We start from the raw sequence: 15382 nt of genomic DNA, 5'->3' as shown, positions 1-15382 counted from the left end.
ACAAGAAATCATGTGGATTTAATGTGTGATAACTGAGAATTTTACTGGATGTTGCTTGTACCTATATTGAATCAGTATCATTATTGCAAAATCATAATGGCCAAAATACTTAAAGGTTGTGGAATTTTTGGACTTTTGTTCTATGTCTTTTTCTGAACAGAGGAGATATGTGTAGTGGTGAGGAGCACGTGGTCTGCAGACCTGTAGCTTCATTAACAGTATGAGGTATGAATTGAAAACTTAACTCTATAAACTTAGGGTCATTTAGTTTGAGATGCTGGAGTCCTCTGATGGGCCAGTCTGTAGTATCTCATCACTCAGGTCTTTTTCTATCCTTTCTGCACATTCTCATATTTTTTATTTTCCCTAGGGAAATGTATTCCAAATCCTCTTCATTTAATCAAACTACTCCAATTTTAGAATATTTCTTCAACCTACATTAAGCTTTATCAGTCCTTTGTTTACTTAGTATTCTATTCATTTCCGTTGCTGAAATAGCTCTTGACAACTCATATGCTTTTATGTCTTTACCCACATTGCAAAGTAATGGTGATTTCTTTTTCATCTCATTTTGTCCGAACATAAACAAGAAAGGAATCAATGCTACCAATCTCTGACTCTGTGATTCTAGGATCATAAACACCAACTCTGGGTGGTCTTATGGCTTTAGTTACCACCTATGATGGACATCGTGGTTGTTTCTCCTAAATTCATTCCACCTCTCTTGTGCTGTGTAGTAGCAATGTGATTTGGATGGGACTAATTGGAGGTGGGGCCAGATTAGTCTAAGCCAGTGGTTCTCAACCCTGGTTGCCCATTAGAATGACCTGAGGAGCTTAAAATAAAACAGACAAAATCAGCCAACCTAAGCCCTCCTCTGCAAAAATGTCTGGGAATGTGACCTGGATATTGGTACTTTCTAATTCCCAGCTAAAGCTAATATACAGCTAGTGTTGAGAACCACTGGCCTACCAGTTAGAGTATTCCATCTTCCCTGCCACTTAGCATTGGTTAGCTTGTGTCATTCCCCAAGCCTCATGAGTTGATTGTAGTAGGCATAATCAGCCTAATCAGCATAGTTCAGGATTTTCGTTTTATGAATGTGGATATATTCTCAGTTTCATCTCTGTCATTGAAGAAACCCTGCCTTGGGATGAAGTTCTTATTTGGAGGAAGATACAACTCCTTGGCTAAATTTTATGTCTAAGCTGAGTTCTGACAGAGACTTTCTCCTTGACCATACTTTAGTTAGCCTCCTCAGAACCCTCTTGTCTCTAAGGCCTCAACCGTGTCTATGTCAGTCTTTGTTGAGTCTAGTTTTAGCAAGAATCCTGCTAAGTCAGTTCCCATTTTGTCATAAAAGCTCCTTAGGAAAGGGACTGTACTGGTTGGCTTTTTCCTGTAGTTTCTAACAATATTGACTTGTACCTAACCTTTGCATATAGATGTTTGCTAATGATTTGTTCAGTTGATTAATATTAACTGAGCATTTACTATGTACTATGTACTACGTACTGTGCTAGGTGCTAGGGACACAATGATGAACAACAGACATGATCCTTATCTCAGAACTTGCAGACTTGAAACCAAAACCTATTTCTATTACCTCAGTCATTAAAAGAAAACTTCCAGTTTTTTATGTGCAGTATAATATAACTGGACAAAGTTTCTGAAAAGCTGTTCCATATCATTTTTGTATGGGGTATGGTTATAATAAGTAAATGAATCTGTTTGTTGCAACAAAGCTGCTTCTCAAGATAACCATCAAGACTAAGCCTTACTTGGTTAGCATATAATCAGAAGGCAGGAGAGGTAGGACTTTTCCAAGCAAGGGACAGAGTACTGCAAGGACTTTCCAATAAGCTCATGTGAATTTTGCATTGCCTTGTATTTCCAAGTAAGAGACCTGGTTGCTTGAACATATCCCGGGTATGGAGGCAATATAGCAAAGTAATTAAGAATGTGAACACTGGAGCCAGAATGCTTGGGTTTGAATCCTGGTTCTGGTACCGAAACCCAAGTTCAGCTACCTGTCACTCAAAAGGCCATTACCCAAGAGATGAGTTTTGACTGGAAAGGAATATGAACTTTATTCGGGAACCTGGCCACCTGGGGAGAAGGCAGATTCTTGTCCAAAGGCCAACTCCAAGGTTTCTGCCTGGCCCAGAGATTTTTAAAGGGGTTTAATCCGTTAAGGGAGTACAGTGATCTGTAACATTTCTTGATGCAGATTTGATGATGCCACCTACAGAGTTATCTTGGTACTCAGAGGTTGAGTAAGGTGTAAGAAGTTCTGGTTCCTTGATGCCCAGGGGTGATTGTGCAAGAAGGTCTGGTTCTTTGGTGCCCAGGGGTGATTGTACAAGGTCTGGTTCCTTGGTACCTGGAGGTGGTTGTGCAAGAGTATTCTGTTATTTCTGCAAAGGAGGGAAAGGTCTTCAGATACACAAAGGGAGGTGAGTAAAGTCATTATGTGACCTTAAAAAGAAAAAAAAAAACGTTTTGCTAAAAGATTACTGGGCTGATCAGAAAGCCAAGGAGGCTTCAAGGAGTCTTGCTGGCCTCTATGGCCTGGGAACATTCTGATCCTTCATTCCTCAAGGCCAGTAGTCTGCAAATCTCAAAGAAAGTAAATTAGTTGTGTTACAGTTCAAGGGCTTTAAGTCAGCAAGCAAGGAGTGTGTTAACTTGAAGCAAGTTAAACCTAAGACCAGCTGGAGTGTTGTTACCAGGCTATCAGAGCAAAAGCTTGTTCATTATTGTACTTTCAGTCACCATGGAAGTGCCCAGCATATAATGTTCAGTGTTTGTTAGGTTAATCCAAAGTGAATATTGAATTTTCAGGGGACTTGATAAACCATAAGTGTATTTTTTTGTGCTACAAAACAGTGTGGCGTATTTGTAAAATATGTGGGACATCTTTAGTATCATCTTGAAAAATCAATATACAAAAAATATTACATTAATAATTGAATTTCCAAGATTACTGGATATAAGGTCAATATTCAAAAATCAATTGTATTACTTCATACGAGTAGCAAACACATACTTAGGAATGCTCATACACTACTGGTGGGAGTATAGGTTGTACAGTCACCTCGGAACACTGACGGTTCACTACAGCTGAGCAGACTTACCCTGTGGTCAAGCAGTTACTCTTCTAGGTATATATCCAACAGGAACATGTGCACGTGTGCACCAAAAATCATGTGCGAAGAATACTCGTGGCTGCGTTATTTGAAAGGGCTAATAACTAGAAACAGCCCACATGTCTGTCACCAATGGAATGAGTCAATGGATTGTGGCTTCTTCACATGGTGGATATGAAAAACCGATCAAACTACAGCTATACACAACATATGGGTGGATGAATCTCAAACACATGAAGGAACCCAATCCCAAAAGAATACATCCTGGGTGCTTCTACTTACATAAAGCTCCCAAAACAGGCAAAATTCTATGTTGCTACAATCAGGGTACCGGTTACCTTTGAAGAAGTAGAAGATAGATACCAGGGGGACTCCTGAGGTTCTAGTCATGTTCTGTTTCTTGATTGAGCTGGACATTTATGTATTTTAAGTTTATTTATTTTGAGAGAGAGAGAAAGCGCATGGGTAAGCACAAGCAGGGGGAGGAGCAGAGAGAGAGAAGAGAGAGAATCCCAAGCAGGCTCCATGTGCTGTCAGCGCAAAGCCCGATGTGGGCCTCGAACTCACGAACTGTGAGATTATGACCTGAGCTGAAATCAAGGGTCGGACAGTTAACTGACTGAGCCACACAGCACCCCACTTGTGTACTTTTTTGTACTTGTGTTATACTTACATTATAAGAAGCTTAAAAATATGTACAAGGTTATTATGTACTGAATTATTTAAAATGTGTATTTATTTTCGAGAGAGATCTGAGCAGGGGAGGGGCACAGAGAGAGGAGCACAGACGATCTGAAGCAGGCTCTGCGCTGCCAGCGGTGAGCCCGATGTGGGGCTTGAAATTACGAACAGTGAGGTCATGACCTGACCTGAGCTGAAGTTGGACACTCAAATGACTGAGCCACCCAGCTACCCCTATTATGTACTGAACTTTTATATATCATTGCTTAGACTTAAAAGTGGTAACACATGATTATTTTAAATGAGATTGAAGCAGATATCTTAGAATGTATACATACTTCAGCATACATATTTGAATGTATACCTGCCTCAAAAAAAGGTACCCCCACCTAGACTCCCACTCCCCCTCCTTTTTTTTTTTTTGTTTTTTTTTTGGTACACCTAGCTAGTCTCCCACGCCCCTCCCTTTGTTTTGGTTCAGTATCTGTCTTGTACTCTTACTTGTCATTTACTTACAGAATTGTATTCTTGGCAAACAAGATAGTACCATATTCAGTGTAGCTTTCCTGTATTTAAATCTAGTTATTTCTCTCATACAACTTTTAAGTTATCAGAAAGAATTAAGCTTACAACTGTGTATATAAATATGATCCTAATTTCTCTGTCGTCATCTCTATACGTGTATATAAAACTTGAAGGATATATGCTATAAGCAAACTTTTTTCTGAGAAGCGGATGATAGACTTTTATTTCTGCTTTTACACTTTAATATTTGAATTTTTTACAATGAGCACGGATCACTTTTTTTAGCTTAAAAAGATATAGTTTTAAAGCCTTAAGTAAAAAGACAGATCTTAGTTATTCCTGGAAGTAGAAAGGCCTCAGCCATTTTTTCTTATATTACTTACTTATTCTTACTTATTAAAAATTTATAAAGCCAATCAGTCCAATATTGTCAAGAAAAACTTCAATAATATGTATCTTTTAATTTTCTATTTAATATAATCACTTAGATAAGACATAAAAGTTTGACTTATATGGTTTTACTCTTTTTCCAAATTTTCCATAATAAGCAATATTACTTTTATAGTAAAGAGTATTTAAGGTGGGCAAATCTTTATTATTTCAATTTTTGCTTATGAGGTTGATATATTGTGGTTTTTAAGGCTTTTCTCCACAGTGTTTATTGTTCTTTTGTGCCACTTTGGAAGGGAAAAGCCACAGTAGTAGCTTTATAAAGTTATTTTGCGGGATGCCTATTTTTCTGATGGTATTATTCGCAGTTGCTAAAAATATACACAATAGCTCTTGAGGAAAATGCAAACCGCTAGAATATGGTTTTTTGAGTAGTACATTTTTCTTTGCAAAGTCAAGGCCTTTCACTCATGCACATGCTCCCATGGGTATGTTAACCTCCCTCCACTTCCTCTCCAAATTTCCTAATTGCATTTTTAGATTGTATAATTGTATTTGTCCTTTGTATATGTAAATATACAAACTATTTAAAAATAAATTTCTTTTGGTAGCTGATTAATTTTATTCATTTCAAATGGATGGTGATAAGAGGTCACAGGTCTTATAAATATCCCTGGAAATTAGGAAATTAGATCTTGCCCTTTTGACTAGATTCACTAACAGGGAAACTGCTTAGCTTTCACCCTCCTTCTGCAAAGTGTTTTGAAGAACTTAGCTTAAGTGAATAAAATCTGAAAATTTGAGGCTTATTTTTCTTTAAAAATATAAACGGCGTGTTAGTATTTGTCAGACAATTAAGAGCTAAAATCTAAGGGCTTTGGTTGTAGTTCTTTTGCTGCTGATTAGGTATTCCTCAGTGGTGATTAGTGAATGTACAAATGCAATCATTCGGTAGGGCTTAATCACTCATATGAGAGAGAAGTTAGTTACCCAGAAAGAGAAATTGAAGCTTGTGTAACTTCCATTAGTCCTTATTTTTTTAACAGAAAAAAAAAGAAGGAAAATTTTGGCTAAATTAGGAGTATTGGGTCATGGAAGATAAATTGTGGTTTAAAAGAAATAGAGAACCTCGGTAAATATACTTACATGAACACATTGCAGTACTATTTATTATATTGCCTGCGGTACAGGTGGCTTATGAAAACCTGGACAGATTTCCTTCAGAGAGACAGAGAATGAAGTGCTACCTAAACAAGTTGTCTCCTTTTTGTACTGGATGGCTGAACCCCCACAATTGCAGGATGGGCAAGGAGAGGAAGTGCCTGTTTTCCCAAGTTTAGCACATTACTCAAAGTTGAGAAGCCATCTGAGGCAAGAGGAGAGTCCATGTATTTGACAATACCATATTCCTTTCTGGTTAGGTGGGTTATGGGGCTTGAGTCCTGAGAGTGAGACCTGGGGAGTGGATTTGAGCAAGTTGGAATGGCAAGTTAGGGATGTCTGTGTGGGGAGGCCAACTGGCTGCATGAGTCTAGCATTGTAGGGTGGTATGACTTTGTTAGGGTCAGGGCTTGTTCGCCACGGGTAGAGTTCAAAAGCTCAGCTTTGAAGACTTCCCCAGGGGAATACCTTCTTCTTGTGGACATAAAATAATCCCTAAACAAATTCACAATTGCTGACATATAAATCAAAATACTCCAGCCTTCTAGCTCAGATTTCTGGGTTATTCCTAAGGTGACCAGGACTGTCCTGGTGTTAGCACCCAAAGTCCTGCATCCAGAAAAGCCTATCAGTCTTGGGGAAGCCCCTCAGTCCCAGGGGGGTTGTTGATTACCCTATCTTACTCTCTTGAGCCACTTAGCAGCTGCAGCATAGGAGGAGGAGAAATGTATTCTCATTACCACTGTGTACAATCTCTTGCCTATAGTGCTGATGATAAACAGCCCTCAGCTCTTGGATAGCAGTTCAACCCAGGATGCAATTTCAGAGAAGAAGAATGTTGCTACATTTCCAGCATGCCCAGATATGACTGTTGTGATTATCTACTGCTGTGTAACTAATGACTGAAAAACCTAGAGGCTTAAGATAATATTGCTTCATTATCTTTCCTGGTTTCTGTGGATCAGGGATTTGAGAAAAGCTCAGCTGGCAATTCTGGCTCCTTTAATACCATAGTGACAACAACTGGAACAGCTGGATCAGACACCTCTGTCTTCCTGTCCTCTCAGGGTCTCTCCAGGTCGCGTCTCTGTATGGGCTGCTATAAGCTCTCTCTGGCATGCTTGCCTTCAGGTAGTTTGATGCTTACCTGGCAGGTCAGGGTTCCAGAGCAAGTGTCCCAGCTAACAAGGAATAAGCTGCCTTGAAGGTCACATCAGATATTATCGCATAGCATCATCTTATCGTAGTCACAAGATTCAGGGGACGGGGAGCATAGCCCCCACTTCTTGATGGTTGGAATATCAACATCCCAATATTTTGGGATGGAGAGACAGTTGCAGCCATCTTTGGAAAATACAGTTTGCCACAATTACCTTCGCCCCCAAAAAGCAGTTTTTCACTAGTAAAAGTAATGAAGTTGTTAAAATATGATTTTTTCCTCATGAATTTTCATAGAGCAGTTTTCATTTTGGATGAAAACAAAAAGTTCAACGTGTAAATGTTTCTTGATTTGTTCTGAAAACCCTTGCTCACCATTGTTCTACTGGAGTGTGTGTGTGTGTGTGTGTGTGTGTGTGTGTGTGTGTGTGTGTAAAATATATATTTGTCCCCTCTTCCCCCTTAAAAGAAAGCCAGTTGACCAAGATAGGTGTAGCAAAAGTTCATAAGCTTCTAGAGTAGGAGTTTCAGGGTGTGTGTGTGTGTGTGTGATGAGTTTCCATGCACATTTGCAACCTGGGGTAATGGAGAGGAAAGAATAGGGAGAATAGAAGAATGGGACTCAGGGTGAAGGAAGGTGTCTACTGGAAAGCACTCTAATGACATTGATGACTGGAAAGGGGACTAATAAGGGACAAGGGCGGTGGCAGTCATTTGGAAGTGAAGGTCAGGTATACATACAGCATCACTTTAATATGATCATTTGCTTTAAATTGTGGATACTAATGTTCTGGCCCAACTCTCTCCCTTTGTGGTGCTGGAGACCCATGAGTTATTCTTTTTGATAGCCTGTAGCTCCTTATTTCCTGGTAACAGAAATTGGGATTTAAAAATTTTTAATGAGGGGCGCCTGGGTGGCTCAGTCAGTCAAGTGTCTGATTTCAGCTAAGGTCATGATCCATGAGTTCAAGCCTCACGTTGGGCACTGTGCTGACAGCTCAGAGCCTGGAACCGGCTTCAGATTCTGTGTCTCCCTCTCTTCTCTCTCTGCCCCTTCCCAACTTGTGCGCATGCTCTCTCTGTATCAAAAATAAATAACCTAAACAAATTTTTTAAATTAAAAAAAATAAAATTATAAAAAAATTTTAATTAAAATATTAATTTTTTTAATGGAATGCAGTTATGTGGGGAGTTTGCTGATAGCACTGTTTTAGCAAACTTTCAGAAAGGCATGCTGCAAATCTTAACTTTCTTGAACTGGTTTTTTGGGGGCTTGATATATACTTAATATTCAACTTTTATGAATCTTCCATGACTTATATTGTTTTGTCCTAAACTCATTGTTTTATTGAGGAAAAATTTTAAAAATTTTAAGAAAGGAAAAGGATAGCAGAGAGATCATAATTCTAAGGCACCACTTGTTTAAGAAGATATTTATGTGTTTGGATTGTAGGAATACTGTAAGACTGTCCAGCTAGATTCTGGGATAGATTACCGGAAAAGGGAACTTCCTGCTGCAGGAAAACTCTACTATCTGTAAGTTTCTTAAGTTCAATTTTCTAAATTTATTATCTAATAATTAATCAGGAAAAGATGAGAAAAATAAGCAGGGTAATTATTAAAGCCTGAAAGGCTAGTTCTGAAGCCCGTGATTTTTAAAATAGAAAATGTTATAATGTTAACTTCTTTAAACTGTGTTTTTTGCCATTCACATTTGCATGATTTATAATGTGTGATTGGATGAAACCCTAATTAGTTTTTTGGGGAGGAGTGATGACAGATGGTTAGGAAGTAATGAGAATCCTCTTATGAGACTCTGGTATTAAGAGAACATCTTTATTGTGTGAAAGTAATTAATTATTTGTGGATATCTCCTGACAAATGTGCCATTTCTTTTCCCCAAAAATTGTTGTTTTATTTTGTTGGGCAATCTGTTTGTATTTATCATTGTTGATTGACTTCCATGCACAACTATGTAAAACATATATACACAAGTAAAATCAGGATATATTTTATCTTTTGAAAACTAAGACTTTCCTGAGTAGGGGCAATTTATAATAATAGATGCATTCAGCATGTGCTATTAATGCTGGGAAACAAATACTTGGTTTTATTTTTATTATTATTTTTAAATTTTTTTAATGTTTATTTATTTTTGAGACAGAGAGAGACACAGCATGAGCAGGGAAGGGGCAGAGAGAGAGAGGGAGACACAAAATGTGAAGCAGGTCCAGGCTCTGAGCTGTTAGCACTAGAGCCCGACGCCGGGCTTGAACTCACGAACTGTGAGATCTTGACCTGAGCCGAAGTCGGACGCTTAACCAACTGAGCCACCCAGGCGCCCCACAAATACTTGTTTGTTTGTTTTTTTAATGTTTATTTTTGAGACAGAGAGAGACAGAGAATGAACGGGGGAGGGTCAGAGAGAGAGGGAGACACAGAATCCGAAGCAGGATCCAGGCTCTGAGCTGTCAGCACAGAGCCCGATGCAGGGCTTGAACCCACAGACTGTGAGATCATGACCTGAGCCGAAGTCGGACACTTAACCGACTGAGCCACCCAGGCGCCCCACAAATACTTGGTTTTAAAATGTCATTTGTGAGAACCCGAAAAGGGACAACTGCTTTACAAACATAAAGTGTTGTTTAGTGCAGGCCACCAGTGTTTGGCACATAATGGGTTTTCAAAAAACAGATCTGTCTGAGGGGTAATTGTGATTTAACTCAAAGGCATGTTTCTCTTCATTTAAATTTTGATGACAATGTGTATATGAGAGGTTCAGAAAAGTTCTTGTCTCTGCCACCTTGTAAGCAGAAGTACTTTACTGTTTTTGAAGTAGAAATTAGCTGGAAAAATCACATAATTAAAATTGCATACTTTACAGTGTACCAAGGGGAACTATTTCAGTTTATTATTCAGATTCTGATGATTATTATAGGAGGTTCTTCATGTGCCCTTAAGTACTTTGTCTTTAAAGTACTTTATAATTTTTAAAAATTCTTAACAGCACTTTTTTTCTGCTTTAACTTGGACCTTTTTCCCCCTCTGTTTCTTTCATGTTTGTGTTTTCTGGTTTTTAAATTTTTCTGATATTTGCAATCTTTCCCTAGTTCCTTGCTATCTATTTCGTGATATTCCAGATTGTGTGGTACTTAGAAATTAGTATCGTATTATTCTCTGCATTCTTTTTCAAAGGAGGTAATCCTTGTTCCCTGTTTTCCTACAAAATGTATCCTTATGTGGAAGAATTAAAGCATTTTCCTAATGGGAAATTCCTTAGGTAAGAGTCTAAATCATGAAATTTGTTTATGCTAGAGAGGTCTTGGTGGAATTGACAAGAGGTGGAAAGCTGCTTTTATTTGGAGTGTGGCCATTGTCTCTCTGACCTTCTCTCTAAGGCTGCCTCTTCCTTTTCCTGATGAAATACAGTTTTAACACAATGAAATTCAGGTTTGTACTTAAAACATACATTGGAGGAAAACAATATCTAACAATGTCTCAGAGTCCAGGAATGAAACTCTGGATCAACTTTCTTAAAAATATATAAATTCATTTAATCCTCAGGGAAGGTAGATTTTGTTCATGCATTTATTATCAAAAGGGCTTCACCATAATCTGATAACCAAAAATAAAGAGTCTAGAGGCACACCTCACTCAGAGGGTAAGGCAGATATGTGTTCCTGAGGAGAATCAGGAATTAAAATCATCTCAGAAGTGGGAGAATAATATTTGATACCAAGACAGGGTGCTGGGAATGTAATTTATATTGTTTCACATGAGCCCTTATGTAGTACTTCTTTCATGACAGAGTAAAAGAAAATTTCCTAGGGTCATGTTAACATTTCTGATTTAATTAGGTTTCTTTTGATCTTGTTCCTTTTTGCTTTTAATTAAAAACATTTTTTTTTAATGTTTATTTTTGAGAGACAGAGAGAGCATGAGTGGGGAAAGGGCAGAGAGAGAGGGAGACACAGAATCCGAAGCAAGCTCTAGGCTCTGAGCCTGTCAACACAGAGCCTGACATGGGACTCGAACCCATAAGCTGTGAGATCATGACCTGAGCCAAAGTCGGATGTTCAACCACCTGAGCCACCCAGGCGTCCCACTTTTGATGTTGTTCTTATAGGGAAACTTATTAATTTCCCACATAACAGGTTTTTTTTATTTTGTTTTTTTAATTCTTTTTTTAATTCTTTTAATTGTTTTTTTTTTTAATTCTTTCTTTCTTTCTTTCTTTCTTTCTTTCCTTATTTTTTAATTTTATTTTTAATTTTTTAAAATTTACATCCAAATTAGTTCCCACATAGCAGGTTTTTAATGTACCATGCTATATATTGTCCTATTATAGCATGTGTTTCTCTTTATTACCCTCTCTGAACATCTGGTACTCATTCCTATATATGCAAGTTCAGACTCCTCCTCTGTCAATCTCACTGGCCCCCCAACTGCCTAAAAAGAAAAACAGAATTCTAGCTTCCCTCCAGGGGAACACCAAGCACTGTCTCAGAATTTCATACAAGCAAAATCCTATATATAATTTTTAATTGAATAGAAATATTCATTAATTCAGTATTTTATTAGTCTAACTTTCAAAAAGCTGATTCAGAATGTCCTCAAACAAACACAATCCACATAATACCAAGAATTACCAGAGACTTTAAAAACTTTCCCAAAAGTTGACATGGAACACTTTTTAATATATATGTTTTTAAGTTTATTTTTTATTTATTTTGATAGAAATATAGAGAACAAGTGGGGGAGGGGCAGAGAGAGAGAGAGGGAGACAAAATACCAAGCAGGCCCCGCTCTGTCAGCGCAGATCCTGTCGTGGGGCTCAAAGTCACGAACCATGAGATCATGACCTGAGCTGAAACCAAGAGTCAGATGCTTAACGGACTGAGCCCCCCAGGCACCCCTGACATGGAACACTTTTTATGGTTCATAATATTGTCTGGGTTACACAAGAACTAATTCCTGTAAGACATTATGTGTTTGTATGTAATCTATTTCAGTTGTAGTTTTATATCACATTAAATGTAGAAATCTTCCAGTACCTTTATAAATAAGTTCCAGATGTTTTGGACCCATCCAAAGAAGTTTTTAATCTTCTATAAAATAAACTCAGAAACTTTAAATTTAGCAAGTTACAAATGATAGGAAGCTGAGTCCAGATATATGAACTTTTGCAGAAATTAAAACACCTGTGGTTGTCCCAAGTTTTCATTGTGTGAGAATTGCATGCTTACCCCAGAGATGAGCACAAAGCCATTCTCTTCCTGGTTACTTGGTGGATTGGGCTCAATAGGAATCCCATGTGTGGAATATGGTCTGCCAAAATCCAAACAGGTCGACTAAGCATTGGGCTTCCTGTTTGTATTTGGGTGGGGGCTTAGGCCAGTAATATTTTTGAACTGCCTGGTATTTACCAAGGGTGGCCCTATCCCATGCCTTCCAGAGAATTTTAGTGCTTCAGATTAGCTCTCTGCTTAGGAGCTAGCGACAGTGAGGTTATCATTTTTTATATGCAACGAGCATCTCTTTTCAGACAGGAAACACCACTGCCGAGGGGTACATGGGATGCTGCCCCAGGCTATTTTGCTGTCACTTCTGTGAGGAGTTAACGGTTTTTCATGGCTAGAGAAGGTCAGATCATGTTCGACTCCCTCATTCTTTCTCTCTTTTGCTTTTTTCATTCAGGAACTGAGTAGTATAGATTCTTTTTTCTAAGTCTGTTGAAGAAACTAGGGTTGGGAGTGGCGAGTGGGTTCCTATTCAAACATCGTATCTTTGTCACACTCACGTACAAACACCCCACCCCCAGCACAGAGGCCATGGCCTCAGTAGAAGACTCTAAACTGAACCAAAAGGGGTGGGGAGAAAGTAACGGATCTGGAATTTGATTTTATCCTACTTAACGGCTAATACGTTTGCCTGGTATGGTTTCATGGATGTTGACAGAAGATACTAGAGGCCGGTTCAGAGACAAAGGATTTTACTGCCCGTGTCATAGACAGCATGTTGTGTGTTGGTTAGTGCCCTCCTTGCCCTGTAGTCCCATTGTGGGGAGCATGGAGAATTTTGCCAAGGGCCCAGATAAATACCTGTTTAGGCAGTGAACTGTATTATAGTAGGAACTCTGAGCTTGGAGAACCTACCATGTTATAGCCAGAAGTAAGCAAGCCTGTTTTTTGTGTCAAGGGAGACATTGCCTCATTTCTTAAGGTTTCTCGTGCCAAACACAACCTTGAGAAATGTTCAGGGCCTCACATTCTTGGTGTGCTTAGCAAAATGTACAGGTGAGTGAGAGACCCGTGGAGGACCGTTTCTCCCAATAGAGGACATTAACCAGACTTTTAACCTTAAAGAAGCTAGGCTTTCTCCCTTCATTTCTTTTGGCTCCTATCTACCAAATCATCCACCACTTCTAGAAATTATATCTAGCCACATTATTCACTTATTTAATATTTTAATTAAATTGTCTCAAAACCATCTCACTTTCATGTTTATGGGAGCTATGGATCATATTGAAATGATGAAAAATATGTTACAACTTTTAGGCAAAGCCCAAATATTCACATATTTTTTACCTGGCTTAATATAGTACATGTATTTATCTTTCTTTTGAACGTATTTCGAAAAGAAGTTTCTTCTTTTACCAATAGACATTTCATGACTCAAGTACTCTTAATCTCCCGCTTGGGAAATATTTATCCCAAATAGAAAATAATTTTTGAGAATATATTTTGAACATTAAAAAAAAAAAAAGAGTTTGCCGCCCCAAACCACACAGCTTTAAGGTTACAGCTCTGTTTGAGGGAGAAGGGTCTGTGAAAACAAAGACTGGTGCTCACACATGTTAAAACATACTTCCCTGCAATTAAAAACTTCATATTTCTTGCCTGTGATCGTCCCTACACACATTCTTCCCTCAACTGAGAGAACCAGATCAGTGAAAACTGAAAACATTTCTTAGCTCTGTTGTCATATCTTTTCATGCCTACAATTTTGGCAGAGAGCTCTCTTCTGTCTGGGAAGTTGCCACCTTGTACTTCACAGTCTCTAGGACATCCTGGGACCTTCTCCTCATTCCCCATCATTACCATTCCAGGTGTCTCTGTCCCGGACATTGGAATTTACAGTGTCAGTCTTAGTGTTTCTTACCAGGTTAGAGTACCAACCCAGTCATTTCCTGTTCCAGTTCCCACTGAAGACCCTCGAAAACATCTGCCAATAGAAGCAATGTAAAAACTGTTAAGTCTAGCTCCTTTCCTTTAAGACTGTAGTTTGTTTCAGTTTCATGTACCTGACTGCCCAGAGTCCCAATAGCAGGCTGTGTACATCCCTCTTTGAAACAGTTTTTCTCTCATCATCTGTAAGTTTTTATAGTCCAGTGCCAGATATGGGCCCACTGTATTCTTTTCCCTTTAGTTCCCTGAATACTCTTCACGTGTCTTTTAGAGTCTTCTACATTCATATTATTCCTACTTCCGACACTAGTTTTCATGGTGTCACAATGGAGTATTGATAGTATTGAAGGGAAAACACTACATAGTTCAAGAATATAACATTTGTTTAGTGGCAAAGGCTACAGAAACATATCCATGTGGTGATAGTTGCACAAAAACAGAGGATGACATAGCATATTCTCATTTGAGGTTGTAAGTTTTTCTGACATGTGAGGGCCCAGTAGCTGACAAGGACAAAGATCCCATCAGGTCACCTTTGTCATTCTTGGGTTGGTAGGTGGGGGGGGGGGTGGGAAGCAGGGAGGCTTACACCCTCCTGGTGAATCCTGACTGTTGTGGAGACTCTGGCTATTGTACAAGGCTGCTCACCAGGTACAGCGACCAAGTGCAAACTCTAGGATATGCCTGAATGTTCACTGTCAATCAGTGTGAATCAAAGCTCAGTTTCTAATCCTTCATCAAGACCAGACACTAGGCCTTCCCGAAATCTGTTCCTTAAAGGGTAAGGAACAGAATTTCTCCCTCTGGCAGTTAGAGAAACTACCTTCATGGGGTTAAGATTATTGATGTGGCTAATCCTTAAGCCTGGGGAAGGGAAGAAGATGGTTGGGACATTTTTGATGTTTACAGATTAAACTTTATTCCTTTGTAGCATGATAACACAGAACATATCGGTTTATACACTTATGAGGTCATCATATTCATGAACTAAAATATTTACAGATAGAATAATACAGTGTGTGGGATTTGCTTCAGAATAATCCAGGGTGAGAGAATTATGGGAGGGAAGTGGTTTAGATGAAACAACATTGGCTATGAGTTGAGTGGGTGATTGTTTATGTTGAGTTTATT

General features: G+C 38.7%; 1 protein-coding gene across 2 annotated transcripts in view; it reads left to right on the top strand.

The window, feature by feature from the left end:
• AFG1L (AFG1 like ATPase) overlaps positions 1-15382 on the top strand; it is a 198730-nt gene that overhangs the window by 131373 nt on the left and 51975 nt on the right. For both annotated transcript variants that reach the window (XR_008298422.1, XM_015084822.3), the window contains exon 9: positions 8518-8600. Coding sequence is in view for 1 of the 2 variants with exons in the window: in XM_015084822.3 (XP_014940308.3) it covers positions 8518-8600 (83 nt within the window). In the remaining variant the exon portion in view is untranslated. The remainder of the gene's footprint in view (positions 1-8517; positions 8601-15382) is intronic.

This window comes from Acinonyx jubatus, chromosome B2 (genome assembly GCF_027475565.1).
Source record: "Acinonyx jubatus isolate Ajub_Pintada_27869175 chromosome B2, VMU_Ajub_asm_v1.0, whole genome shotgun sequence".
In the NCBI taxonomy this organism is placed as follows: domain Eukaryota; kingdom Metazoa; phylum Chordata; class Mammalia; order Carnivora; family Felidae; genus Acinonyx; species Acinonyx jubatus.
The sequence above is the reverse complement of the archived record's forward strand: the minus strand, read 5'-3'. Positions and strand labels throughout refer to the sequence as shown.